Below are 27,777 nucleotides of genomic sequence, written 5' to 3' on the forward strand. Positions count from 1 at the left end.
TACTGTCTCAAAGAAGGGTTTTTAATTTCCACATTTTATCAAAACTCAAATTAATTTTAATTAAATATCTATTTAAGAAATAAATGTGCGTATCCCAAGTATAGCTGCGCCAGAGGCTACAGTCTCTGCTGGCAGCATTTTGGAACAAGGTATGACCTAGGCAGGGTCAAGACTCCAGTCTGTTTGCAGGACACACACACACACACACACACACACATTTTTTCAGTCTGTCATGCATGATAGCTGAGATTCTTCAGTTAATCAAACATGTATGTTTTGAGGTTGTTTGAGTAAAACTAGAGAACCTGCAAATTCCACCTAGAGGTCGACTGCGCTGGCGCCACAATAAATGGAAAATCCTGTTATTAACTGGCTGGTATGATGTAAAGTATGCCAAGTTGAGTGTACAATGGGAGGGTCTAATTAAAACGATAAATAATCCATATCCATGAATGTATTTCTGCCTTGCAACTAAATATGCCAAAATCACCTTCACCTCGCATTCCTTATTTCTCTTAGCTGCATTAGGTGCATTATACATCCAAATAAGCGCTCATTGGTTCTCAACTCTCAGACACACATACACACACACAACCCGTCCCTGCGCTTTAAGACAAAATCATATCCGTTTGATCTCATCAGGGTAAGTCGTAGACCAGTTGGACCGATCCACCGAGGATGTTAGACTACACAACTGGTAGTCACAAGGTGCATGTTGCACCTGCCTCCGACAGTCTAAAATTATGTAAATGAATTCTGCAACTTAAAATTGCTCATAAAGTCATATAATGAGACAGGGCCATATGTGTGCTTATTTGGTAGATTACCATAAAATAATCTTCACATAGATGAACTGTTTATTCTATTAAAAAATCATTTTTTGTTTTCCATCCTTCTTTGACCTGCTAAAACCAATTCAAGGTTCAGGGGTCAGAAGCCTGGGTTGCCAGTAAGTAATATTTAATTGTGTTCAGACATTTGAATCCTAGCCTAAAGAAAATGTAATTATTTCCTGGATGAAGAAGAATTTGAATGAATATGCTAATATACTCAACTACAAGCAACTTGTCCGGAGTTATCACATTCTTTGCGCCCTTCCGATAATTAAAGCAAATGAATGGATTGATGTTAAAATGTTTGCATGTCACTTTTTTAAATACCAAATTAGTCTATTAAAAGTTTGTAACTTGACTACTGTGGAGACTGGCCCGGACACAGACAGGCAGACACGCTCATGTCACCCAACACACGTTTATTATACATATTTGCAAAGTTATTATGCTCACAAACCCCAAAGACCCCAAAGTCCTGGCCACACAACAATGCCTTTTCTCTTTTCTGGCCATCTCCTTGCCTTCCTCCCGACATTATCCAACTTCCACCCGACTCTTGTCTCCATCTGAAGGGAGGCGGCCCCTTTTATACACACCCGGATGTGCTCCAGGTGCTCCCCTCTTTTCTTCCCCCCAGCACTTCCGGGTGTGGCGGAAGCGCTGGGGTCCAGGGTCCCCAAGACATTGGGGCACCCCCTGGCGGTGGCCATGGGCCCCTACAGGGTAGAGCTTCCAAGCCCTGTACCCGTGGTCCCCAACCTCACAGGTGGCGCAGTGGTAGTGCTACTGCTTTGCAGTAAGGAGACTGTGGAAGATTGTGGGTTCGCTTCCCGGTTCCTCCCTGTGTGGATAGCGCTTTGAGTATTGAGAAAAGCGCTATATAAATGTAATGAATTATTATTATTTATTAATACAACCAGGGCGGACGCCCCCTTGCGGTCCGGAGGAGGAATGAGCCCTCCTCCTGTCTTCCTGGGCGTCCCGGCCGGGCATGAGCCCTGTCCGGGTGCCACACTACATACTGTTCATAGATTTGATTCTCCAATTAATCTAACATGCACATCTTTGGGATTTTTTTTTGGGGGGGGGGGGGGGTTCTTTATAATGTGCAGTGTAGCAGTGGTTTGAATATGCATTTGTTTGGATTAGAATAGAATTTTTTTTTTTTGCAGGGTGATCTTTTTGTGGACACAACAAAACAAGAAAGAGATGAAGGTTGGACTAAGCAAATGAATAATGCAGGTTAGTTTTTGTTAAATCTTCAAACAGATAGCCCATTGTGTGCTCATTAAAATATGAAACTCTCTAAAATGTTGCAGTTTATTGTAGAATAAAAGAATGACTAATTCTTACTTTAAAATTTAGAGGAAGGATTACATTTTCCATTCCCCGCCATAGAATCTTTTTTCACATACCCCTACATGGTAAATGTTCATTGTCTTGGTTTGCTGGCTGGTACACACACAGGTACTGGTGGCACCTGGGAAATATTTTTCTGCTTTCCATTTACTTGTATTGATTACTGTTTTGCATCTGGGTTTCGCGGAGATGTGATGTTTTGAAATGGCATTCTTTTATAGGCATTTACTGTACCTATTAAAAAGTATTCACCCCTTAGAAGTTTTCACATTTTATTATCATACAATATTGAATTACAGTGGATTTAATCAGTGTTTTTGACATCAATCAACAGCAAAAAACTCTTCAATGTCAAAGTGAAAACAGAACTCTGCAAAATGGTCTAAGTTAATTATAAATCTAAAACACTAAATAATTGATCCTGGAGAAAAATCATTTTCCCCACTGCAAGAAAGCTTCAACTGTGGAAGTGGTTTGTCTTTTAACAGGACAAAATCCCAAAGCACACTGTCAGAGCAACAATTAAGTGGCTTAAAATGAAGAAAATTGATGTTCTTGAGTTGCCCAGTCCTGACCACATTGAATGTCTGTGGTGAGACTTAAAGGCTGTCCACTGCTGCTACCCAGCTAACTTGGCACAGCTTGAGCAATTTTGAAAGGGGGAATAGGCAATTTGTGCTCCATCCCGTTGTGCAAAATTAGTAGAGACTTATGCAAAAAGACCCCCTAGTGTAATTGCTTAGATCTGATTCTATCAAGTACTGAAGAGGGATTCATTTTTGTAATGTTTTTTAGTTTTCTTTCATCCTTTTCTGGCTGTACTTTTCTAAAAGAGTGCAATATGTACAAATAGAAATTTACTGTCAAAATCATCAAAATCCTAAATTATGACAATGTTTTATATATAAAAAAAAGATTAACTACCTTTTCTTGACGCTGTATTATATATAATGTATTCATTCTTCATGTCCTATGTTTTAAAGGGTCTTATTGCTGGACATTAAAAAAAAATAGATCACCACTTACCTTTCTTTTCTACTGTATGTTAGTATTGTAAGGTTTTATATTCTGCTGTTTGTTTTACATTTATACATCTGTGTAAATATCCTGTGCCTGAATTCAGGAAAGATTTATTTCTAAGAACAAATGAATATTATGAATTTTACTTTTTGACTGCTGTGTCACATGCAAGTATTGAATTATGTGTGATTTATGGTAAAAAAGAAACCTGCCAACTTAGACTTTTCACAGATTATTGGTGAAGTGAATTCTTTAAAGGGATCTTAATCTTAAATCATTTAAAAGAATTTGCATACATTCATAGTTTGGTCTTTTAATGTTGAAAGTGTACACTAGGTTCTTGTTTCTTTTTCTTTTTAGATCCCAGTTTTTCTGCATTTAATAAGATACCCTCTGGTGCTGTATCAGTTTTCCCAGGTAGGTTATGTATGTTCATAACTGCATTTTTTCATTTATTCAACTTTTTAAATGGATTTGCTAATCTAAAGCTTTGTATTTGTTAACAAGAATTGTGTAAAGTAACACTTGCCTGAACACTACTAGTGTTCTCCAGGAAGCTGTGAATATGAAGGAACTTTCAAAGCTTTTGCCTTATGTGTTTTATTAATTATTTGCAGATAACATTTATTTCTATGTATTGTATTGCATGTTTTCATAAAGTACATGCTATGAAGTGCATGCAATTCTGAAATGCTGTACTCTAAAACAGTGATTCATAATCTTTCTTTTCTCACGACTCAATTTTGCCATTTTTTGGTCTTTGTGACCCAGAATCTCTGCCACTATCTATCCCAGATATCCCTTGGAGAATCGCCACTGATATTCATCCTGTTCCCCCTTGCAGAATCACTGTCTGGGACTCTTCCATTGAATGGGGACAGGGGCGGTCCCATTTGGAGAATCGCTGATACATGTACTGGTGCAATGGTGTTTGCTTAAACAGCCCACTGTAACCATTTGTGAAAAATTTTTCAAACCATACAAAACACTTTCTCATAAATGACTTATGTGAATCACAACTGCATACAGCCCAAATTCAGACAGGTTTAAGAACATATGCTTTGTAAGCAGTTACAGGAGCTGCACTCCTCACCTCTGCTGTCAACTGTTTAAAAAAGTCTTTGTTGATCTCTTTTGCAAACATTGTGTACATTTGAAATTACTTACTAAAACAATCAAGCGCAAAGTCCAGCTACCTTTACAGTACCACTCCAATCTGACTTACAGCTCATTTTCAACCTGCATTATATCCTAATTAAATCACATACCCAGGTTTTAAGTGGGTCTTCATGAACTGGAGCCAAATCACTTTGTGGTGTGACGTGCACAGGTGATGCAAACACAAATACTGTATGGGTAAAATGTCAAAATGAACACCCACCAATGTTATACCCAGGGTGTTAAAACCAGGTTGGTAGACCTAATGTGAAAAGGATGTGATTCGAAACTAGTATACTCACTTTATATTTTATTCTGTGTACTACCCCAATATACAATGGTCAATCGCAACATTGAACCCTTTGACTGGTGAAGTGAATAACACTGATTATCTCGTTACAATGGCACCTGTCAAGGGGCAAGATATATTGGGCAGCAAGTGATCAGTCAGTTCTTGTGAAAGTGTATTGGAAGCAGGAAAAATGAGTAAGCCATAAGGATTTGAGCGGCTTTGACAATGGCTAAATTGTGATGACTAGACGACAGGGTCAGAGCATCTCCAAAACAGCAGGTCTTGTGGAGTGTTCTTGGTATGCAGTGGTTAGTACGTAAAGAAAGTCATTCAAAGATGGATAACCGGTGAAATGGTGACATAGTCATGCGTGTCCAAGGCTCATTGATGTGCATGGGGAATGAAGGCTAGCCCATCTTGTCCAATCCCTCAGAAGAGCCACTGTACCACAAATTGCTGAAAATCTTAATGCTGGCCATCAGAGAAAGATGTCAGGACACACAGTTTATTGCAGCTTGCTGTGTATGGGGTTACATAGCCACAGACCAGTCAGAGTTACTCCTGTCCACTGCTGAAAGCGCCTACAGTGTGCACAATGGAGGAAGGTGTTGTGGTCTGATGAATCACGTTTTCTTTTACAAGTAGATAATTTGGACGACTGAGTGTGTGTGTGTCATTTCCCTGGGGAAAAGATGGCAGCAGGATGCCCTATGGGAAGAAGGCAAGCTGGTGGAGGCAGTGTGAAGCTCTAGGCAATGTTCTTCTGGGAAACCTTGGGTCCTGGAATTCATGTGGATGTTACTTCGACACATACCACTTACCAAAAGATTATTGCAGACCACATACAGTATTTGCTGATGGCAGGGCCCTCTTTCAGCAGGATAATGTGCCTTACTACAATGAAAAAAGTGTTCAGGAATGGTTTGAAGAATGTAGCTAAGAGTTCAAGGTATTGACTTGGCCTCCAAAATCACCAGATCTGAATCCAGTCAAACATCTGTGGGATGTATTAGAAAAACAAGTCTGATCCATGGAAGGCCCACCTCAAAACTTAAAAGAGTATCTGCTGCCACCTCTGTGGTCCCAGATTTTACTGGTCACCTTCAGAGGTCTTGTGGCATCCACACCTTGATGGGTCAGAGTTGTTTTGGTGGCTTAAGGTGGACCTGCACAATATTAGACCAGTGGCTTTAATGATTGGTGTATTCACATGTTGTCATGAGTGATGAATTTGCAAAGAATATTTAGTGTGCTTTGATAACGGTGTTTATTTGTTTGGTTCATTTAGATTAGTAACAGGTATATAACAATGGGTTCTGTTCTGTGCTGTTTGCTTAAGATGATTAATTTTGTACCTTTGTCCTATTACACTTGTCCTCAAACGGTCCCCAGACTGATGTTACTTGATTGTATTGATCTCTTTTGTAAGTCGCTATGGATAAAAGTGACTGCTAAGCAAGTAAGTGCAAATATAGTTTATAACACTTTTTTTTTTTAACTAAGAAGCAACAGGGGCCTCATGTAAAAATGGTGCGTATGCACTAAAATGTTGCGTACTCCCATTTCCATGCTCAAATCGTGATGTATAAAACCTAAACTTGGCGTAAAGCCACACACATTTTCACGGTAGCTCAGACCATAGCGTACGCAAGTTCTCCGCTCAGTTTTGCAAACTGGTGGCACCCAGCGTCAAAGCAGTGCTACTGTTCCTGTGTGATTTCCCTTTAGTTTTTGGATTCAAATCCCTCACGCGGCTTTATCAAATGCACTGAAATTAGCCGCATATCGTTTATTATTTTTTGTCATCTCATTGTAATCAACCCGTAACCATATAATGGTGCACCGAATGGCCAAACCATTCTAAATATCATCACTGCTTTAGTGTTGTTATTCCCAGTGCACCACTGAGTATTTAACCCACTGTATCTGAGTGTGGAATCACAGCTGTACAGCAGCTGATCAGATTATCGGTATCCAGCATCAAGCACACACTGTCTTAGCCACGCGCGCAATCATTTTGAACTGTTCCCATATGGCAAACGCTTCAGAACCTTTCATAAGGACCTTGCGATTCAGAAACGGTTTCATCCCAAGTGCTCTAAATACACTCAGTCAGTCCATCAATTGTTCCTGGTAGAACTGTTTGTACTTATAAGTACAATCACCTCACCGTAAACTTGCACTACAGTTATAATATTTCACAACCTGAGCCACTTTATAAAGCGCTTATTTACATATGATGATGACTGGCTTCTAAGTCGATTTAGATTTCCAAGTGCTATCTTCTTGGAGCTCTTGATATAATTTTTAAGAAGAAATGCAGTAAAGCATGTTTATTACATTATACAGATAAGTTTTAAACTTCATTAAAATAATGTATATTGTTAATAATTAAAAGATGTGAGGACACGGTGGCACAGCACTTCCAACGAGCTGGCACCCATTCAGGGATTGTTCCTGCCTCGTGCTGTATTCTTACTGGGACTGGCGCGACACTGGATGGATAGATGGATGGAATAATTAAACATGTACTATGAAGATATTTCAATGTTTAATAAAAGTTTTGAAGAATCGGCATTCTAAGCTTACAGATAGCTTGGCATCTATTACAGAGCTGATCGTGTGGCGATTGATTATTTGGAGAAAGAAAAAGAAGGACAGGAATAGGAGGTTAGTACATTTGAGAGAGAGACAGTACTGCTGCAGTAAATTATTTCATTGGAGGTCACGCATGGCACAGCAAGCATCTTGTGGGAGGCAGGAACAATCTCTAGACAGGGCGCCAGCTCATCGCTAGTACTGCGCCACTGTGTCCCCATGTTTAATGCATGCTTTAATTTCTATCATTATGAGAATGATATCAAGTATACATCTTAACCCTTAAACCGCTCGAACCGGCTATAGTCGGTTCCCAATGCAATTTGCCAGCACGCCGGAGCCGAGTATATTCGGTGACGTATGTTCATTGAATGCTGCAACCGGCTATAGTCGTGTCTCAGTCCAATTTGCCAGCACGCAGGGGCCGAGTATATTTGGCGACATGCATTCATTGAACGCCACAACCGGTTATAGTCGCTTCACAGAGCAATATGCCAGCATGCCAGAGCTGATCAGTCAATGCCGTATATTCGTTGAGCAGCCAGCTCATGACCACTGCTGGCCCCGGCAGCATCACTGTCTCTGGGATTCAGCTGCTGCACTAGACTAGCCTGCAAGCATCAGTGCTTACCTGTGTGTGGTTGTGTGCAGCCATTTCAAATGTTCAGGCTCAGTGATTTACTGAATTTCATCAATGGCGTCAGTTGCACCTTGTACATATAATAATTGATTGTTGCAGTAGTTTTTTTTAAGTTTTTACAGTTCATTGGCAGTGTGTAAAATGATCAATGTTGCAGTAATTGTGATGCTCTTTGCATGAAAAAAAATGTGTTCCATTAAAATTTCACATTTCTTTGTGAATTGTGACGTTAACTTAAAAAGTGCAGCAAAAAGTATTTGGCGTCCAGGAGTGTATTAACTCCCAAGTATATCGCAGTTTAAAATTGTTCAGAGAGCTGTAATATCACAAATGTAATTCTGTGTCTGTCCGCGGAAGAGAAAGCCTGTTTAAGAAGCACGTAGTGATTCACACACATAGAACACATAAAAGAACACACAGAAAGAAGCATTTAACGTGCTACTTTAGTTACGATGGGATCTGAGAAACCAGTAAATTAAACGGTTTTAAGATGAAGTTTCTGACGTTCTACTTTGATGACAAAATAAAGTACATGATTAAAGTGGAAATTTCGAGATTAAAGTTGACATTTGGACATTTTTTTCAGCTGCGTTTCTATTTTGTTTTTCTTTTCTCTGTACCCTAATACGCTTCCATATGACACTCAGATGGTGGGCTAAGACTCGCGTTTTCACGGCGACTTTGATATCTGATAAATTCTTTTTTTTATTTCGGGCACTGGGCGACTTTGTGAATTTGAGCTTTCGAGTTTCTCTGACACTCTATGTCACTCAATCAACTTCCTTTTGTTGTTTAAACCAACAAAGAGTACGTTTTTCTTTGCCTCCACTTGGTATTCGCTGAAATTCTTCTACTTCCCCAAACCCAAAGTGCTTTTGCCATTGCCTTTTCACAGAACGCTGAGCTTAAGGGCTATTTATATTGATTTGCATATTCAAAGAGGCGTAATTCTGGGAAGAGTTGGGGTGGGGCAGCAGGGGTGTGCACGTGCATTACTTTTCACTCTGACTGGGATTTATGTAGAGGAAGAACATGGAAGTTGGCGTGTGCACAGATGTATGCATCTGGATTTTTTTGTGTGTACGAACATTTCCGCTTGTGTCCGTACACCATGTTTTAGTGTGAATTCTATGCACGGCGTTATGCATGAGGCCCCAGGTGCTGAACATTTTTTTTTCTTATTATGCAAGCAATGTTTTTGTGCTGCAGTGGACATGCACCCTGTCCAGGTGTTGTTCATGACTTGTGCCCAGTGATTGCTATTACTGTATAGGCTCCAGCTGCCCTATGACCCTGCCTTAGATAAGCAGGTTAAAAAAATGGATGGGTGTTTTTTGTACTCCAAATCTTTGTTGTTTTATTGTGAGGACCTATTACTACCATTACAAATGACCAATTTTACTTTTAGTTATCACCATAGCTGAATAAAATCTGTTAATTTCTGCGATGTTTCCAGTGTTGTGTAGTAACAAAGTAGAAATGCTTGATTACTGCACTGTAGTATTTTAGAGAATATTTCTGCTTTACAATTATAACTATTTTTTTCTGTCACACTCTTCATTATGTGCAGGTGCAGAATGCTGTGAACAATTCTGTTAAAATACAAGTATAGTTTATACTAATTACTAAATATAGAACTAGTACACATAAAACATGTATTAGTTAAAACACACAAGAAACAAGGTGGAAACTAATTAAACATAACTGGAAACCAACAATATCCATCCATTATTTAACTGAAGAACTATGGCCAGTTGACAACGGAGAAAAGTAAAATTGTAAAAGAAAAAGTCATAAATAAAATCCGACACAGTCAACAGTCCTGGAGATCAACGCCATCTCCTGGGCATTCTGTAATCAAGTCTGTGTTGGGCCGTCCAGTCTGATGAGAAAATCTTTTCTTGGCTATAAAACTTTCTGTATCCATTCACTTTTACTTCACTACATTTTCAAAGGCAAATACCTACTTTTACTCAAATATTTTTTGTTGGACACGTTTGTTATTGCAATACTAAGCCAGAAAACAAATAGGCTACAAAAATATGTAAAATATTTGACTTGGTCAGTTTTCTAAAATATAGGTTTCTCCTTTGTTTAGAAACCGCTGCTTCACAAAAGTTTTGTATAAATGGAGAGTCAAAATGCGATTCGCTGGTGCCAACACCTAGTCATCCATGCAGTTATCCCAAGTACATCTCACTGCAGCTTGTGTAATGGGGTGGGGCTAAATGTTGATGATGCGCAATCCCCAGTCTCAGTTACTTCCATGGCTGATGCTGCTGTGTTAAGCATCAAGGCATTCTCCAAGTGGCACAGGGCTGATCCACAGACTGTCATTTGTGCATTCAAATGCTGTGGGTAACCCACTCTGTCATGGGTGTTGCTCATGTGTCTTTTCACATAATCCTGGGTATCACAAGTCTAAGACACATTGTGAAACAGTTGGAGAAACCCAATAAAATTGTAAGGTCATTTACTTCATATGAAACTAAAAGTGATTGAGCAAAGAAAAGTACTTTATTAAAATGATTTAATTAATGGTAATGTCTTCTTAGAGTTTGCATCGCTGACTGTTGTTGTTATTAAACTAATTATGCTAATTTTCAATGTAGCTCAGTGTTAATTGAACAAAAACTGTGCCCATTTTGGAGTAAGGGAATGCTTAAAAGCTTTTTTCTTTTTAAATTGATTGTAATTAGTTATGAAGGCTCACTTTATGAAGGGGTTTTCATGAATGGTTTAGCTCCTTTTTAAAGTGGGAGCAGCTGACTTAAAGATGCAATCTTTAGAATGTTTGCTCACGCTGAATGTCAGTGCTTAACTGGCTCATGCTTTAGCTATTATATTATGACTTGCATGCAGAATGATGGTATTCTAAATCATTTTAGGTTTGTAAGAACTTTTTTAGACTGTACTACTGTGTATAAAACAGAGAGGTCCTGCATTTAATTGTACTTTTGATACAAGTAATCTATATATATATATATATATATATATATATATATATATATATATATATATATATATATATATATAATAGAGAGAGAGAGAGAGAGAGCCTTTTTAGGACACTACATCCCCTGGGACGCTAGATGGCAGCTTCCCTGGACGGAAATGATTCCCGCAGAGCAGCATGGGACATGGAGTCTGGTTCTTCAGCCCTGTTGGGTGCTGTGGGTGCCGCCAGGGGGAGCTCACCAAGAACGCGGGGACTATTATGGTGACGTTAACCCGGAAGTACTTAGGAGTCACGAGGACGGAAACCCACAGTACTTCCGGGACATCTGAAGAAGGCGTTTGTCCCAGAGACAAAATACTTCCAGGTCAGAGACTTTAAAAGGATTAAAAGCAGATCGAGCCGGAGTTGGGTGGAAGCGTGACGGAGCTGCTGGGAGTTGGAGGATTGGTTATTGTTATTGTGTTGATTATTGATTTATTACTGGAGAATTGTGGAGTGTGCGGTGCTTTGTGCACTTTATAGAAGAAAATATTAGAATAATCTTCTTGTGCTTTTACAAGTGTGTCAGGGACGTCTGTCTGGTGGGTTCAGCGGGGTGCTATAGTGCGCTTTATACCACTAATATATATATACACACACACACACTAGGGGGCTTCGCTCGCCCACCCCTGGGTTTGGTTTACTGGATAAACAGATTGCTGCTCGCATTCTGAAGGGGGGGGGGGGTCTGAACGCACTTTAAAGAGATGCGGTCGGTTCAACTGCTGTCTTGCTGCTGCTGGTGAGCTGCGTGTTCTGCTTATCCCGCTTTGTGTCGAATTATTTAAAAGCCTGTACAGCAGCTGTCTTTTTGCCACTTCGCGTCTCTGCGACTAGCGGTGTTGAAGTTGGGGGTGAGGGCTGAACGCACGCTAAGGAGAAGCACTCAGATCATCTGCTGGCTTGCTGCAGCTGGTGTGCTGTGTGTTCTGCTTCTCATTGTTTAAGAGCTGGGAGCACCTGAAGTGTGTCTGCCAAAAGCATTCTAACAGCTGCTAGGTTAGATGTCCGTGAACTTGTTTTAAATTGTTTGTAAGTAGGGCGTGACGTGCAAAAGTCACCGTCTCACGGGTTTTGCTTCCTAAGGTTGTAATGTCTAGTTTCAAGTGTCTCTCCGAGATGATCAGGTCTTGATCGCTTCGCTCAACCCCCTGGAGGCGCGCTACGCTCCTGCCACTTTGGGTCTCTTCCACTCGCGTTGTGAAGGGGATGAGCTGAACGAACACTAAGGAGAAGCGGACGGATCAGCTACTGGCGTTGTGCTGCTTCTGCCAAGGTGCGTGTTCTGCTTGTTGCGCTGCACGTCGATCATTTAAAAGCCTGTAAACCAGCTGTCCTTCTGTCTCACTGCCTTGTCTCGCGTGACGTTAAAGTGTCTCTCGCAGGACGTCAAATTGTCTTCCGAGAAGATAACGTCTCATCTCCCTGGTCTCCCTGCCAAGATTTTTTTTTTTATAATAGAGAGATACAGGTGCTGGTCATAAAATTAGAATATCATGACAAAGTTGATTTATTTCAGTAATTCCATTCAAAAAGTGAAACTTGTATATTAGATTCATTCATTACACACAGACTGATGTATTTCAAATGTTTATTTCTTTTAATGTTAATGATTGTAACTGACAACTAATGAAAGTCCCAAATTCAGTATCTCGGAAAATTAGAATATTGTGAAAAGGTTCAATATTGAAGACACCTGGTGCCACACTCTAATCAGCTAATTAACTCAAAACACCTGCAAAAGCCTTTAAATGGTCTCTCAGTCTAGTTCTGTAGGCTACACAATCAAGGGGAAGACTGCTGACTTGACAGTTGTCCAAAAGACGACCATTGACACCTTGCAGAAGGAGGGCAAGACACAAAAGGTCATTGCTAAAGAGGCTGGCTGTTCACAGAGCTCTGTGTCCAACCACATTAATAGAGAGGCGAAGGGAACGACAAGATATGGTAGAAAAAAGTGTACAAGCAATAGGGATAACCACACCCTGGAGAGGATTGTGAAACAAAACCCATTCAAAAATGTGGGGGAGATTCACAAAGAGTGGACTGCAGCTGGAGTCAGTGCTTCAAGAACCACCACGCACAGACGTATGCAAGACATGGGTTTCAGCTGTCGCATTCCTTGTGTCAAGCCACTCTTGAACAAGAGACAGCGTCAGAAGCGTCTTGCCTTTGGACTGCTGCTGAGTGGTCCAAAGTTATGTTCTCTGATGAAAGTAAATTTTGCATTTCCTTTGGAAATCAAGGTCCCAGAGTCTGGAAGAAGAGAAGAGAGGCACAGAATCCACGTTGCGTGAGGTCCAGTGTAAAGTTTCCACAGTCAGTGATGGTTTGGGATGCCATGTTATCTGCTGGTGTTGGTCCATTGTGTTTTCTGAGGTCCAAGGTCAACGCAGCCGTCTACCAGGAAGTTTTAGAGCACTTCATGCTTCCTGCTGCTGACGAACTTTATGGAGATGCAGATTTCATTTTCCAACAGGATCTGGCACCTGCACACAGTGCCAAAGCTACCAGTACCTGGTTTAAGGACCATGGTATCCCTGTTCTTGATTGGCCAGCAAACTCGCCTGACCTTAACCCCATAGAAAATCTATGGGGTATTGTGAAGAGGAAGATGCCATACACCAGACCCAACAATTCAGAAGAGCTGAAGGCCACTATCAGAGCAACATGGGCTCTCATAACACCTGAGCAGCGCCACAGACTGATCGACTCCATGCCACGCCGCATTGCTGCAGTAATCCAGGCCAAAGGAGCCCCAACTAAATATTGAGTGCTGTACATGCTCAAACTTTTCATGTTCATACCTTTCAGTTGGCCAACGTTTCTAAAAATCCTTTTTTTGCATTGGTCTTAATTGATATTCTAATTTTCTGAGATACTGAATTTGGGACTTTCATTAGTTGTCAGTTATAATCATCAACATTAAAAGAAATAAACATTTGAAATACATCAGTCTGTGTGTAATGAATGAATCTAATATACAAGTTTCACTTTTTGAATGGAATTACTGAAATAAATCAACTTTGTCATGATATTCTAATTTTATGACCAGCACCTGTATATGAAATCCAACGTCTGTCTGTCTGCCTGTATGTCTATCCGCTTTTCACGAGAGAACTAATTAACAGATTTAGGTTGAGTTTTGTTGTATAATTTGCTTGAACATTCCGGTTGATTTTGCGACTTTTCTCATTGCGCTAAGTATCATAGTTCACTTGCAGGAGCAATATATTCACGTTAATTTCTGTGGGCTAAGGGGGAAGCGTGATGTCAGGAGTGGGGAGCCATTTGCAGTACTCATTGTCATCATCCGTTTCAATTTACTGCTTGTAGAAGTTGGTAAGCATTGTCAAGTATGGTACTTTTGCCAGCAACTGATTATAGCCCCAGTCATCTGTTGCTGAATGAGCACAAGACCAGTAATAAGCAGTAATTTTTCTTACCATGTGTGAACATGCTGTTTATCCCAATTCCAGTTGAATTTTATCATTGCCTACTCCATACCTAATGCATATCAAATGAAAAACAAAACATATATGTAACCAAATATGTTTTTGAATTTAAAAAAAATTACTTAAAATTATGTTACATTTTAAGGACCATCAGCATTGCTCTTTCAGTCTGAATTCCTTTTCCCCAGTATCTCTTGACATTTTTTTTACTTTAATCCTTCATCTTGTATGTTGGATATTCTTCTGTTTTCTCTTTTTCTACGAGTTCTTCACTTGATTGGTTCAAATTTGGTGCCCATGATAAATTCTTCTCTCCTTGTGAGGTTTGTTCCAAGTGTGCTATTGTGCAAGTTTTATTGAAAAAAAACTAATCTTAATCCCTTTGATTTTAATAATCAGAGGCCCATCTCTAAATTCCCATTCCTAGATAAAATTTTAGAAAAGGTAGTTGAATCACAGCTGACTTTTTTTTTTTTTTTAGTAAATACCAAATTTTAGATGCATTTTAGTTTGGCTTTAGGAAATAACATTCCACAGAAACAACACTTCTTAAGGTGGCTAATGGCCTTTTGACGGCGGCTGATGTGGGGGAGTGATAAGTCCCTGTACTCTCGCAGCATTTGATACTGTAGACCATATGCTTCTGATTGATAGGTTAAATCATTGCGTGGGTATCTCTGGGACTGCCTTAGACTGGTTTACTTCTTATTTGGCAGAAAGGGGTTTCTTAGTTAGTGTGGGTGAGTTCACATCAACCCCAGCGTCTTTGTCATGTGGAATGCCGCAGGGATCTGTTCTTGGGCCAGTGTTATTTTCCTTATACATTCTTCCTTTAGCTTGAATTTTACATTCTTTTAGAGATGTTTCATATCACATTTTTCCTGATGATATTCAGATTTCATGCTCTTTTAAACCACAACACCTTCATAAGTTATCTGCCCTGGTCGAATTCCTGAGTGAAATTAATAAACGGCTAGCTTTTATTTTATTTTTTACTGTTTTAACTGCATGTTTTAGTTGTTTTCTGTGGTGTACAGTGCTTTGTGACTCTCTGTGAAAGGTGCTTCATAAATAATAAAAAAAAATGTTTAAAATCAAACTATACCTGATTAAATGGAACAGTTGTGGATTAAAATAAGAATGTAAATAGAGAGTTGTATGGTAGAAGAGTATATGCCAGAGAAAGATTATTTATATTTTCAGTTATTTTTCTCCTTTTAAATGTGCTGTTGAAAATGAATTCGTAGTTTGCGTCATCGCTTTGTTTTGATGCAGTTGATTGTCTTTGTTTTCTCTTACACATTGAGTTTGGCTCTATCAATAGTAACTTTGATTAGCTTAAAGGGACTAAAGTCTTCTGTCCTAGAAATGTGAAAGTGTCTGAAATGCAATTTTTATCGTTTTCTTACTGAAGCTATTGTTTTTAGTTTTACCTTACGTCTTTGTGCTACTTAAAGGATATTTATCAGTATATATGTGTGTATACAAGTTTTGAATACCCTACAATTAAAGCATACAGCTCCATAGTAAAAGTGCTATTGTGCCAGCACTCAGAAATATATTTAAAGGTTGATATTGTAGAATTCAGCATATTATGATAAACTGATTTTAAAATTGAATAAATAGTCATTATTGGAAAGTTTGCAATACAATTTTCTATGTCTCTGCTGTATTGTTACAACCCCCTTTTTTTGCATTATTGATTATGTTGGTGTTTATAATTGTTTTTCAGTTTCAGTTGATGCAAAGCAGAAAGATAAAGAGAAAAATATAGAACAGAAAGCCCAGAATACATCTAAGCAGCCAGCATTATCTAGTCTATTTGATGATGATGAAGACGATGATGACTTCTTTGGCAGAAACACTCAGATGGCTTCTGCTTCTGGTAGAGGGTTTTTTTTATTTTATAAACTGTACAACCCTGTAGAGCATTATCAAACCTGTCTCTTCTCTTACATTTATTTTATGTTTCAACTTGTTCAAAATGAATGAAAAATCACAAGAACAACTTCCTTTTCAAATAGCAAGCAGCTTTATAAAAAATTAGCCTTTTGGTAGATAAGACTCTTTGGCTCACACTATAATGGAGTCCACAAAGGTTCACTGCTGAAAAATTAACACATCTCTTCATGGTTCATACAAACCAGACAAAAAAAAGAAAGTCTTTTATCTTTAAGAGTGTCACTTCACAGCAAATAATGGACTGGCTAACCGCAATTATATAATATGAATAGCGCTGATTTGTGAAATCTGCTGAAGTGTTTTTTGCAGCAAATGTAATGTGTTAGCCAGTGACCTTGTTCACTAAATGTTTTTCTGGAAATTTGCTGTGCAGCTGGCTTTGGTGAACATTTTTTTTTCCAGTCACCCTATGATGGTTTGACATCACAGAGCTTGTATCAGTCATGTAGAGAACTTTCACAAATACTTATTGTAAGGTCTTTGTGGACATAGCTGTTGCAGGGCATCACACACAAGAGGGAAAAAAAAGAAAAGAAAAAGCCATTTGGAGCTTGATAGTGGTGCGTGATATTTTTCCTGTAGCTAACCACACTTATTTAACCCAAGTGGAAGCACCACTCTTCCAACCCTAAACCCTGGCTCTTCAGTTTCTGCATGTGAGTCGTCAGTGAACTTTAAAAGGCAAAAATGTGTCCTGAAGCCACAAAGGATGAGAAACAGTGTGGATTTCAACTATGTATGTATTTATAAGCTGACCATAATTAGGAGTACTATGAGCTGATATACAGTATAACACTGATCCCTGTGGGCAGGGCTAATTATACATGCAAATTAGCCATGTGCCTTGCTACAATCTCAGAACACGCCTTAAAGGAAATCATCAACAAACATAAGATACACTCTAAAATAATAAAAACAAAACATTTATTACTTGTTGACAAGGCTTTTCTTTTGTATTAAAAATATGAAAATATCTGCACAGATACAGTACTGTGCAAAAGTTTTAGGCAGGTGTGAAAAAATGCTGTTAACAAAGAATGCTTTCAGAAATATAAATAATGATTGTTTATTGTTATCAATTTACAAAATGCAAAGTGAGCGAACAAAAGAAAAATCTAAATCAAATCAATATTTGGTGTTACTACCTTTTGCCTTCAAACCAGCATCAATTCTTATTAAGGTACACTTGCACTAAGTCAGGGATTTTGTAGGACTATAGTCAGGTGTCTGATCAACCAATTCTTCCAAACAGGTGCTAATGATCATCAATGTCACACGTAGGTTGAAACACAGTCATTAACTGAAACAGAAACTGCTGTGTAGGAGGCTTAAAACTGGGTGAGGAACAGCCAAACTCTGCTACCAAGGTGAGGTTGTGGAAGACAGTTTCATGTCATGGCAAGATTGAGCACAGCAACAAGACACAAGGTAGTTATACTGCATCAGCAAGGTCTCTCCCAGATAAAGATTTCCAAAGCAGACTGGGGTTTCAAGATGTGCTGTTCAAGCTTTTTTGAAGAAGCACAAAGAAACGGGCAACGTTGAGGATCGTAGACGCAGTGGTCAGCCAAGGAAACTTAGTGCAGCAGATGAAAGACACATCAAGCTTATTACCCTTCGAAATCGGAAGATGTCCAGCAGTGCCATCAGCTCAGAACTGGCAGAAACCAGTGGGACCCAGGTACACCCATCTACTGTCCGGAGAAGTCTGGCCAGAAGTGGTCTTCATGGAAGAGTTGCAGCCAAAAAGCCATACCTCCGACGTGGAAACAAGGCCAAGCGACTCAAGTATGCACGAAAACATAGGAACTGGGGTGCAGAAAAATGGCAGCAGGTGCTCTGGACCGATGAGTCAAAATTTGAAATATTTGGCTGTAGCAAAAGGCAGTTTGTTCATTGAAGGGCTGGAGAGCGGTACAATAATGAGTGTCTGCATGCAACAGTGAAGCATGGTGGAGGTTCCTTGAACATTTGGGGCTGCATTTCTGCAAATGGAGTTGGAGATTTGGTCAGGATTAATGGTGTTCTCAATGCTGAGAAATACAGACAGATACTTATCCATCATGCAGGCGTATGATTGGCCCCAAATTTATTCTGCAGCAGGACAACGACCCCAAACATACAGCCAAAGTCATTAAGAACTATCTTCAGCGTAAAGAAGAACAAGAAGTCCTGGAAGTGATGGTATGGCCCCCACAGAGCCCTGATCTCAACATCATCGAGTGTGTCTGGGATTACATGAAGAGACAGATGGATGTGAGGAAGCCTACATCCACAGAAGATCTGTGGTTAGTTCTCCAAGATGTTTGGAACAACCTATCAGCCGAGTTCCTTCAAAAACCTAGAAGAATTGATGCTGTTTTGAAAGCAAAGGGTGGTCACACCAAATATTGATTTGATTTAGATTTCTCTTTTGTTCATTCACTGCATTTTGTTGATTGATGAAAATAAATGATTAACACTTCCATTTTTGAAAGCATTCTTTGTTTACAGCATTTTTTCACACCTGCCTAAAACTTTTGCACAGTACTGTATATCGAAACTGAAAGAGGTTCTAGCTTTGCCCGGAGCCATGTCAAACAATTGAATGAGCCTGTCTCACGCCACTGCTTTTTTCACTTCTAATGTATGCCCCAAGAGTAGAACTCTGAGCGTAATGATCTAATATATATATTTTTTTTTTACTTATTGCAACTTTTAGGACATTTTTTGCATTTTGTGGTATTTGTTGTGTCTGCATCTTTTGTTGTTTGAAGCAGGATGACACAGTGGTAAACACTGCTGGCTCACAGCTCAGATCACATTTTTGGCCACCATAATCAGTCCAGTAATACTGTTAGACATTTATCCACCCCAAGGCCACTTAAAAGACCAGTTCAATCGACTTAAAATTAGTTCAGTTCCTCCTTTCCACATTGACTTTAGTGCATTCTGCAGAGTTCCGTGAAGTCTGTGAACATTTTCATGATTTTGCTGAACTCACAGTGAAACAAACTCTATGGGGTTCACCCATCACTAACGCAGAATCAGATATAAGATGAATGGGTGGTTCATTTAATTCTTAATAGGTGTAAGTTTGCTTGTCAAGACTTTGATGACTCAAGCATTTGGAAAAGCTTTAAGCACCATCTGAGGTTTGCTGTCTTTTCATTATTTTAGATTACTTCTGTTCACCCGTAAAGGCTTTCAGGGAGGCAGATATGTCCAGTGGTGTAGAAGCAGAAGAACACTCTCACTCAACTCACTGTTAACTCATCCATCTATATAACTGTCCTTATGCATGTGAGCTTTGAAGAGTAGCTGAGAGAATTTCTACAAGTGACTAAAATAAAAAGGGCTTCCTCCATGTCATAGTTTGAGGCCCTCTGTACTCCTAGAGAAACTTTGAGTAAAATCTAGTTGAGATGGTCTGTGCATTTAAGGAAGATGTCTGCTGGAAACTTTTTACTTGTTCCACAGGCCTTGGAGTATTTAAGACCTGTGCAGGAGCAATACTGTTTAGCAGGTCTGAATTTGCAAGAATGAAGCTGAAAACTGCTTGAAAAATAGAAGTATGTCTGCCCAGTAAAATTGAAATGGTCATCCATCAATATGTTATCAAACCCTCTTAATACATTTCTTGGTTAATTATAAAAGCCAACTCTGTGTGTGTGTGTGTGTGTGCGTGCGTGTGTGTGTGTGCGTGCGTGCGTGTGTGTGTGTAGATAGGTATGTATATACTGTTTTAAAATAACACTTAGGTAAAAAGTAAAACTTTATTGCAAATCTTTTTAAAGGCTCTAAAGTGAAGCAGAAAAAGGAAGTGGATTTGTTTGGTGCAGAGGATGATGATGATGGCGATGATGAAGACAGTGACATTTTCAAGGGAAATGTGAAATCTACAGCAGCATCTGCTCCTGGTCAGAAGAAAAATGAAAAAAATCAGGAAGATGCGATCACAGGGAAAAAAGTAATGTACAAAAGGAGATTACAGAGAATATAAATGGTTGCATGCCATAGTTGAAAAATATCGAGAGTGGTCTACCCTAGACTTTTTCGTATATTCAGATATGGGGATAAATATTGGAGGAGTAAACCACAAGACAATGATTATATTTTTATATTATGTACGTTAAGGAACCATCAAAAACAAATACAGTCAAATTAATAATATATTGAACAATTATTATAAAACTAAAGTTGAATAAATCGCTGCAAAAATTAAAGGTAAAGCACCACTTCTGGTTAACGGAAATAGTTCAAAAGTTGCTAGAAATCTACGTTTTGTACCCCAGTACTTTTAAGCAAAATTTGATTGACCTAAGTGAAAGGGTACTCAAGATATCAAGTTTGCATACACACAAACAGGCAGAAACATAGACATAATTCCAAAAACGGTATTTTGAGACTCAGGGAGGTCTAAAATGTTGAGATTCATCAAAATCTTGAAATGTAATTTTTTGGAGGATTCCAATACTTTCCCTATACTTCGTATATGAGAAAGTAAAAAAATTACTTAATGTCCTCTAAAGTGGAATGATCCATCATTTTATGTTTTAACTGAAATCCAGCAACATATGGATTATGACTAAGTTACGATTTACATCTACAAAATGTTAAAAGCTTTACTGTTTTGAAGTCTTAATTAACAGCCCATTTCCTAGTAAGCACTTCATTTTTTATAAGAGAAAACGGGTCTATCTTTGTTCAGAGCCTTCATTGAAGACGTGAGTTCATAGAAGTGAAAAGAAAACAAGCCAGCAGTGAGACAATTTAATGGTTGTATTTGATGTTACCTTATTCTGTTAAATGAACAAATGATTAAATATTTAGGCCAACAAGCAAGAAGTAAATGATAGTTGCAATGAAAACATGTTAACAACAGGGCCTTCAGAGATCAAGACTGGACATCCCAGATCAAAATGATTCTAAAATATTTGTTAAATACCTTGACATAGCATTTTGTGCCTGCACAGATGAACTTTATTACATTTGTTGTTTGTTTCTTTTCACTGTTGTTTTATATAGCCACCTGCTGGTGCAGTCTCCATGTTTGGACCTGGAACCAAAAGTCTGCTGTCCAGTTTACCTAAAAGACCTCCATCTGTAAGTGACGAATCAGAGAAATCAGAAGAGGTAAGCCGTCTCTATACTGTTTTTGTTTTTTTTTTTTTGTATTTTTAGTATGAAGCATTCAAGTAAAGTTCAGTGATTGAGGAAAATTATATATGTGTGCGTGTGTAATATATATATATATATATATATATATATATATATATATATATATATATATATATATATACACACACACAGTTAGGTCCATAAATATTTGGACAGAGACAATTTTTTTCTAATTTTGGTTCTGTACGTTACCACAATGAATTTTAAATGAAACAACTCAGATGCAGTTGAAGAGCAGACTTTCAGCTTTAATTCATTGGGGTGAACAAAACGATTGCATAAAAATGTGAGGCAACTAAAGCATTTTTTTAACACAATCCCTTCCTTTCAGCCCCAAGCCCAGTACAGTTATTTTTGTGTTTCACCTTGTGTGTATTATATATATATCAATATTACTAACCGAGAATGGTAAACCGGATATGGACGCAGGGACCTGCCCGTGGACGCAGGAGACATAGTGCGCAGGCGCCACACAAAGCCACCCCCCGGCCCCAGAGCAAAACGGGAGAGACTACGAACCGTCTGACATGCCGCAAGCAGGATATAGCGAGGTCAGAAATAAAAGACAGAGTAGGAAACAAAGTAAAACGTCATAAAGAGGTTAAAGAACGGGGCCAAACACATGGAGAGCAGGTTACAGGAGTCAGACCCACGCCCCAGAGTGAAACGGGACAGAGTAAGGAGTACACACACTAACATAAATAACAAATGAGGCAACGCGCCCATAAACTCAAAAACGAAACAGCGCGATCCACCGAGATCACAGGAGTAATGGCTCAAAAACAACACAGCTCAACTAACGCGCGATCCACCGAGAACGAAGGAGTTACGGCTCAAAAACGAAACAGCTCCACTAACAGAAATAAGAAATGAGGCAACGCGCCCATAGCACACAAAAAAGAGGAGTCAGACCCATGCCCCAGAGTGAAACGGGACAGACTACGGAGTACACACACTAACATAAATAAGAAATGAGGCAACGCGCCCATAGCACACAAAAAAAGAGGAGTCAGACCCACGCCCCCGAGTGAAACGGAACAGACTACGCAGTCCACAAAGGGTCACACATCAAGCCCGAGATTACGGCTCAAAACCGAAAGAGCTCCACTGACAGAAATAAGAAATGAGGCAACGCGCCCATAGGCAACGACACCACCACACAAAACACAGGAGTCAGCCCCCCGACCCAGAGTGAAATGGTATAGACTACGGACTCCACAAAGGTTGACAAATCAAGCCCGAGATAGTACGGAAAGCGAATTGCAGTACGGAAATGAAACGGGACAGACTACGGACTCCACAAAGGTTCACAAATCAAGCCCGAGATAGTACGGAAAGCGAATTGCAGTACGTAAATCGCCAGATACTATGAAAGGCACATTCTCCTACAAAGCGCAACTGAAATAAACGTACACACTACACAGCAGAATCCACGCACTTCTAAAGAACCGCAAGCAAACACCCGACATCATACAGAAACCCGACAAATACGGACAAAACAACATATTTGAATCACATTACAGTAATACAATATTAACAGTACAACCACAGATGACACAGGCACAACACCTGATGGATAATAAGAATAAACGAACGATCCGTATTACACGTACGTCATCCTCACACGTACAAACTATACAGCATAGGTGAATCTCATTACAGTGATGCATTATTGACAGTACAGCCACAGAAAACGCTCCATATTAACAGTAAGTGCAATCATCCATATTACTTACCCATATTACTAACGGTAAACAGCAGGCACGGGTTCAAAACGCCGGGGGGTAGGCGAAAGACAGAGTAGACAACAAAGTAAAATGTCATAAAGAGGTTATAATGCAAGGAGGCCAAACACATGCAGAGCAGGTTACAGATAATGACAACTGGAATTCAAAAGACTCAAATAAAAACGTGGGCACGAAACACATTCAGAGCAAGATACAGAAAATGGAAGCAGAAATAAACGACAGTGTCAAACAAAGAACGTAAACATTGCATTAGCGCAAAAAAAGAGAAATTATTACTCTGAGAAATAACTAAACGGCGAATAGTCATCGAATATATGGACACAGGTGATATGTCAGATGTATGTAAATATTGTAAGGCTGTTTTACCTCACACGCATTTATTGCTTACTTTCCAAAACAAATTAATAACTGCTGATGATGTGGATCGCTTTGTCTGTGCTGGAATTCCAAAACCTACCCTGAATTATGGTACACACTCATTAAACACATGTCTCACGGACCTCATTTAAAGGATTCAGCACATTGGGACTCAGAGGATTACAAATATTGTTTTTACGTAAGTTCTGAAATAAAAGTGAAATTAATGAAATAGCAACAATCTTAAAGGTGTGTATCTGGAACACCAAACACAGGGGGTTGGCGAGCGAAGCCCCCTAGTGTATATATATATATATATATATATATATATATATATATATATATATATATATATATATATATATATATATTGCATAGTTTACTGTGAACTGTATGGATGGTTACCTACCAGGTAACACATGTGGTTGGTCTGCCACTCGGCAAACATCTGCCACAGGGCCCTCTTCAGTTGCAAGAAGCAGATCATGGACTGTTTCATAGTTTACTATCAAATAATGCAAAGAGTACGCGACACATGTTTCGCCCTTATTTGGGCTCATCAGGCGTACACACTCTACTGCTCCCCTCTCGGGGATTAAACCTCGGACGTTACCTGGTAGGTACCCACCCATACAATCAGGTCGGGACTCAGGCTACGAATGCAATGAATATATAACAACAACAACAACATTTATTTATATAGCACATTTTCATACAAAAAGTAGCTCAAAGTGCTTTACATAATGAAGAAAAGAAGAATAAAAGACAAATAAGAAATTAAAATAAGACAACCTTAGTTAACATAAAAAGGAGTAAGGTCCGATGGCCAGGGTGGACAGAAAAAACAAAAAAAAACTCCAGAAGGCTGGAGAAAAAAATAAAATCTGTAGGGGTTCCAGGCCACGAGACCGCCCAGTCCCCTTTGGGTATTCTACCTATATATATAAAATATATTCAGACTACAAATGCCATGAATGTAATTACCCCGATGTACATGCTGAACCACACGCCGTGGTGCAACGCTAGAGGCTTCGCCTCTGGTGCTGACGTCCGAGGTTCGGTTCCCTGAGAGGGGGGTGCAGTGAGTGTGTATGCCTGATGAGCCCAGAATTAGGACGAAACACGTGTCGCGTACTCTTTGCATTATTTGACAGTAAAAACTATTTTCAACCATTCTATGATCTGCTTCTCGCAACTGAAAGAGGGCACCGTGATGGATGTTAGCCGACTTGCTGACCAACCACAAGCGTTACCTGGTAGGTAACCACCCATACAATCAGACTGTGATTCAGACTATGAATGCCATGTGTATATATATATATATATATATATATATATATATATATATATATATATATATATAAATATGCAATACCTTCCATAATGTAGAAATGCCAACACTTTTTCTACAGGGCCCCCCACCCATTTCAGGGCACCACAATGTTTGGGACACAGCAATGGCAGGTCTATTAAAGCAGTCATATTTAGTACTTTGCTGGATATCCCTTGCATGCGATGACTGCTTTAAGTCTGAGATTCATAGACATCATCAGCTGCTGAGGATCTTCCCTGGTGAACCCTGCCAAGCCTCTAATGCAGCCGTCTTCAGCTCCTGCTTGTTTCGGGGGCTTGTTCCCTTAAGTTTTCTATTCAGCATATGGAATGCATATGGATTTAAATCGTGTCTTTGTCACAAATGTTATGGAGGGCACTGTATATTATTTTTTTGTTTTATATACTGTATTCATATATTGTAACCCATTAGGGGCACCACTGAGCCCCAAACCTCAAACACAATAATGCTGAATACAATTCCTGTCATTCATTTTTTGAGCCGTGAAGGGTTGAAATCCCTCAATTTACAGTCGAAAAATGCAATTGAATTTCATCAGCGAATGAAGGTTCAGAGTGGTGAAACATGTCTGTCACTCCAGCAAGTGTACGAATGGAGTTACAAGTTAAGAGACATGAGTTCTGTGACAGACTGTCCTCAACCAGGTCAGATACACAGAGTAGAGGGACCAGAGTTGACTGCAGAAGTTGAAGGCATTGCAAGAAAAATCATTAAGTCAAAAACTGTACTTCTGGATGTCAATCATAGATCAGCACACCACATCATCCATGATGTACTCCACTTTCCGAAAATGTTTACAAGGAGGGTGCCATAGACCTTCTCAGAAACTATCTTTGACGCACAGTCAAATACAAATGATGTGGACTTCAGAGTCTTGTTACAATATAACAATGCTTAGTCTCAAGCTGCCTGCGCAGCAGTTGCAAACATTGATGATCTGCACTGCAGATGTCTTCCACATCTGCAATACTTGCCAGACTTCACTCTCGGTGATTACCACATCTTTGGACCACTCAAAGAGGTGTTGGTTGGTAAGACTTTCTTGAACGTTGCAGAAAGTGGTGCATGTGTGGCTGCAGACATGACTGAATTCAATTATTTTGGACACACAAGATGAATAGTAGTTAATGAACTGTATTAGGCAGAACAGCCCATTCTTGGCAAAACTTAAGTTTTTATATTTCTTTTCCATATTTTCCACATAGAATGTCCCCCCTCTGGAAGCTGTCAAGCCTTCAAGTAAACCAGCTGACAAAATTGTGAACAAAGGCCTCTTTTCTGATGAGGAAGATTCACAGGTACTTAATAAGCAATATGGAAATAGCACTGTTATTCCATTGTATTTTACAAATGACTCAAATAAAAATAATCAAACATGACAGAGGGGTATACTGCATTGTGAATGACAGCATTAGGGACAGTGGGCTTTCAGGCAGTAAAGGATAGAGGGTAAGGCCCTAGGAGAGCAGAAGTAGCATGTATTGGCTTATGACACAAAATGCAGGTGGTCCAACAATTGCTACAGATGCCTGTTAAAAGAGAAAGAGAGAGATTGAGACAACATAAAAGACCTCTTCACTGAGAAAGGCCACAGTCCCTGGAAGAATTGGAACTAGGTAGTTCCTCTAACTGGACTAGCAGCCTGAGGACTGTCCTGAAGAGGTGGTTCTTAGATGTCAGTGACTCTATTTCTGTTAAGTGGAAGCTGCAGCTTAGTGCCCCATAGCAAGTAGGGCCTGACGTCAGCAGTGATTTAAAGATTATTTGGTTGTAAGTGATCCCAGGACAAATTTTAAAGTTACCTCAAGCCTGAAGGCCCATTTAGTCTAGAGTTGAGGCAAGGGCTCCCTGGTAGAAGAAAAAGACTTAAATTGAGGAATATAGAAAGAAAAGTGAAGTTTTTGTGGTTGAAAAGTGGATGAGACACGCTACATGTTAGGTATTGATCTATACATGTTGAGGTGGGCCCAGAGCGGCTGCAGGTTTGTTGTTTTCTCCTGTGTTTATTTGCTGTTTTGGTATTTTCCTTTTGTTATGTTTTTCATGTAAGAGCCATGTCTTGTATATTTTGGCATCCTTAGGGTCAAAGTGGGTAGAAGAATGGCAACGAGTGTGCCCTATTTTTATCACAATGTAAAAATTATGGAAGAATATATATTTACAGTATATTACACTATTGTTTCAAACAGATGAAAGGTCATTATATTAATAAAGAATGATCTTGATAAAAGTGTTTTTCAGTCACATTCACAAGTGTTTTTATATAATAGGTTCAGATTGATAATGGCAGTCATTCATTTTTTGCAACATACTCTAATCATTTAGTTTATCATGCATTAGTTTAGAATTATGTTTTTTCTCCAGCAAGTTGCAATTAAGACAAGCAATGGAATTATAGCATACGTCATAGTTTATTATGAATCATCTTAAGAGTTAGCTAATGCTGTTTTTCATAAATTACAGTATATACGTATATTGAAGGAAGAATGTGATACTCTGAGTTAGGAAAAGCACAGTACAGTTACTTGGCCCAACCTTGCCTGGCATTGCACCCTAGTCTCTCGTATCTTCATGTGACTTTTGTAGACTGAGTATGATCAGGATATGTGGTCACCTGGCCACCAGGAGCTCAGCAACTAGCTCTACTTCTAGGCTGGTCTCTAGGAATGGGTACCAGTGTTTCCTGTTCTGAGGCTGTGTGATTTATCTGAGACTATCATTAGTTTCACTAATGGATTTTCAAGTAGTGGCTAACAGATTTTACCTTTTGGGAGCAGTTCAACTCTCATCTCTGAAAGAGCTTCTCCTGCATCTCAGGAAAGGTTCAGGTCAAAGAGTTTAAA

General features: G+C 39.3%; 1 protein-coding gene across 2 annotated transcripts in view; it reads left to right on the top strand.

The window, feature by feature from the left end:
* Nucleotides 1–27,777, top strand: part of washc2c (WASH complex subunit 2C) — a 116,596-nt gene that overhangs the window by 39,716 nt on the left and 49,103 nt on the right. For both annotated transcript variants that reach the window (XM_028795927.2, XM_028795928.2), the window contains exons 13-18: nt 2,006–2,075; nt 3,573–3,629; nt 16,086–16,238; nt 20,092–20,264; nt 21,323–21,430; nt 26,140–26,232. In XM_028795927.2, the coding sequence (XP_028651760.1) occupies nt 2,006–2,075; nt 3,573–3,629; nt 16,086–16,238; nt 20,092–20,264; nt 21,323–21,430; nt 26,140–26,232 (654 nt within the window). The remainder of the gene's footprint in view (nt 1–2,005; nt 2,076–3,572; nt 3,630–16,085; nt 16,239–20,091; nt 20,265–21,322; nt 21,431–26,139; nt 26,233–27,777) is intronic.

Source organism: Erpetoichthys calabaricus, chromosome 2 (genome assembly GCF_900747795.2).
Source record: "Erpetoichthys calabaricus chromosome 2, fErpCal1.3, whole genome shotgun sequence".
NCBI classification, from domain to species: domain Eukaryota; kingdom Metazoa; phylum Chordata; class Cladistia; order Polypteriformes; family Polypteridae; genus Erpetoichthys; species Erpetoichthys calabaricus.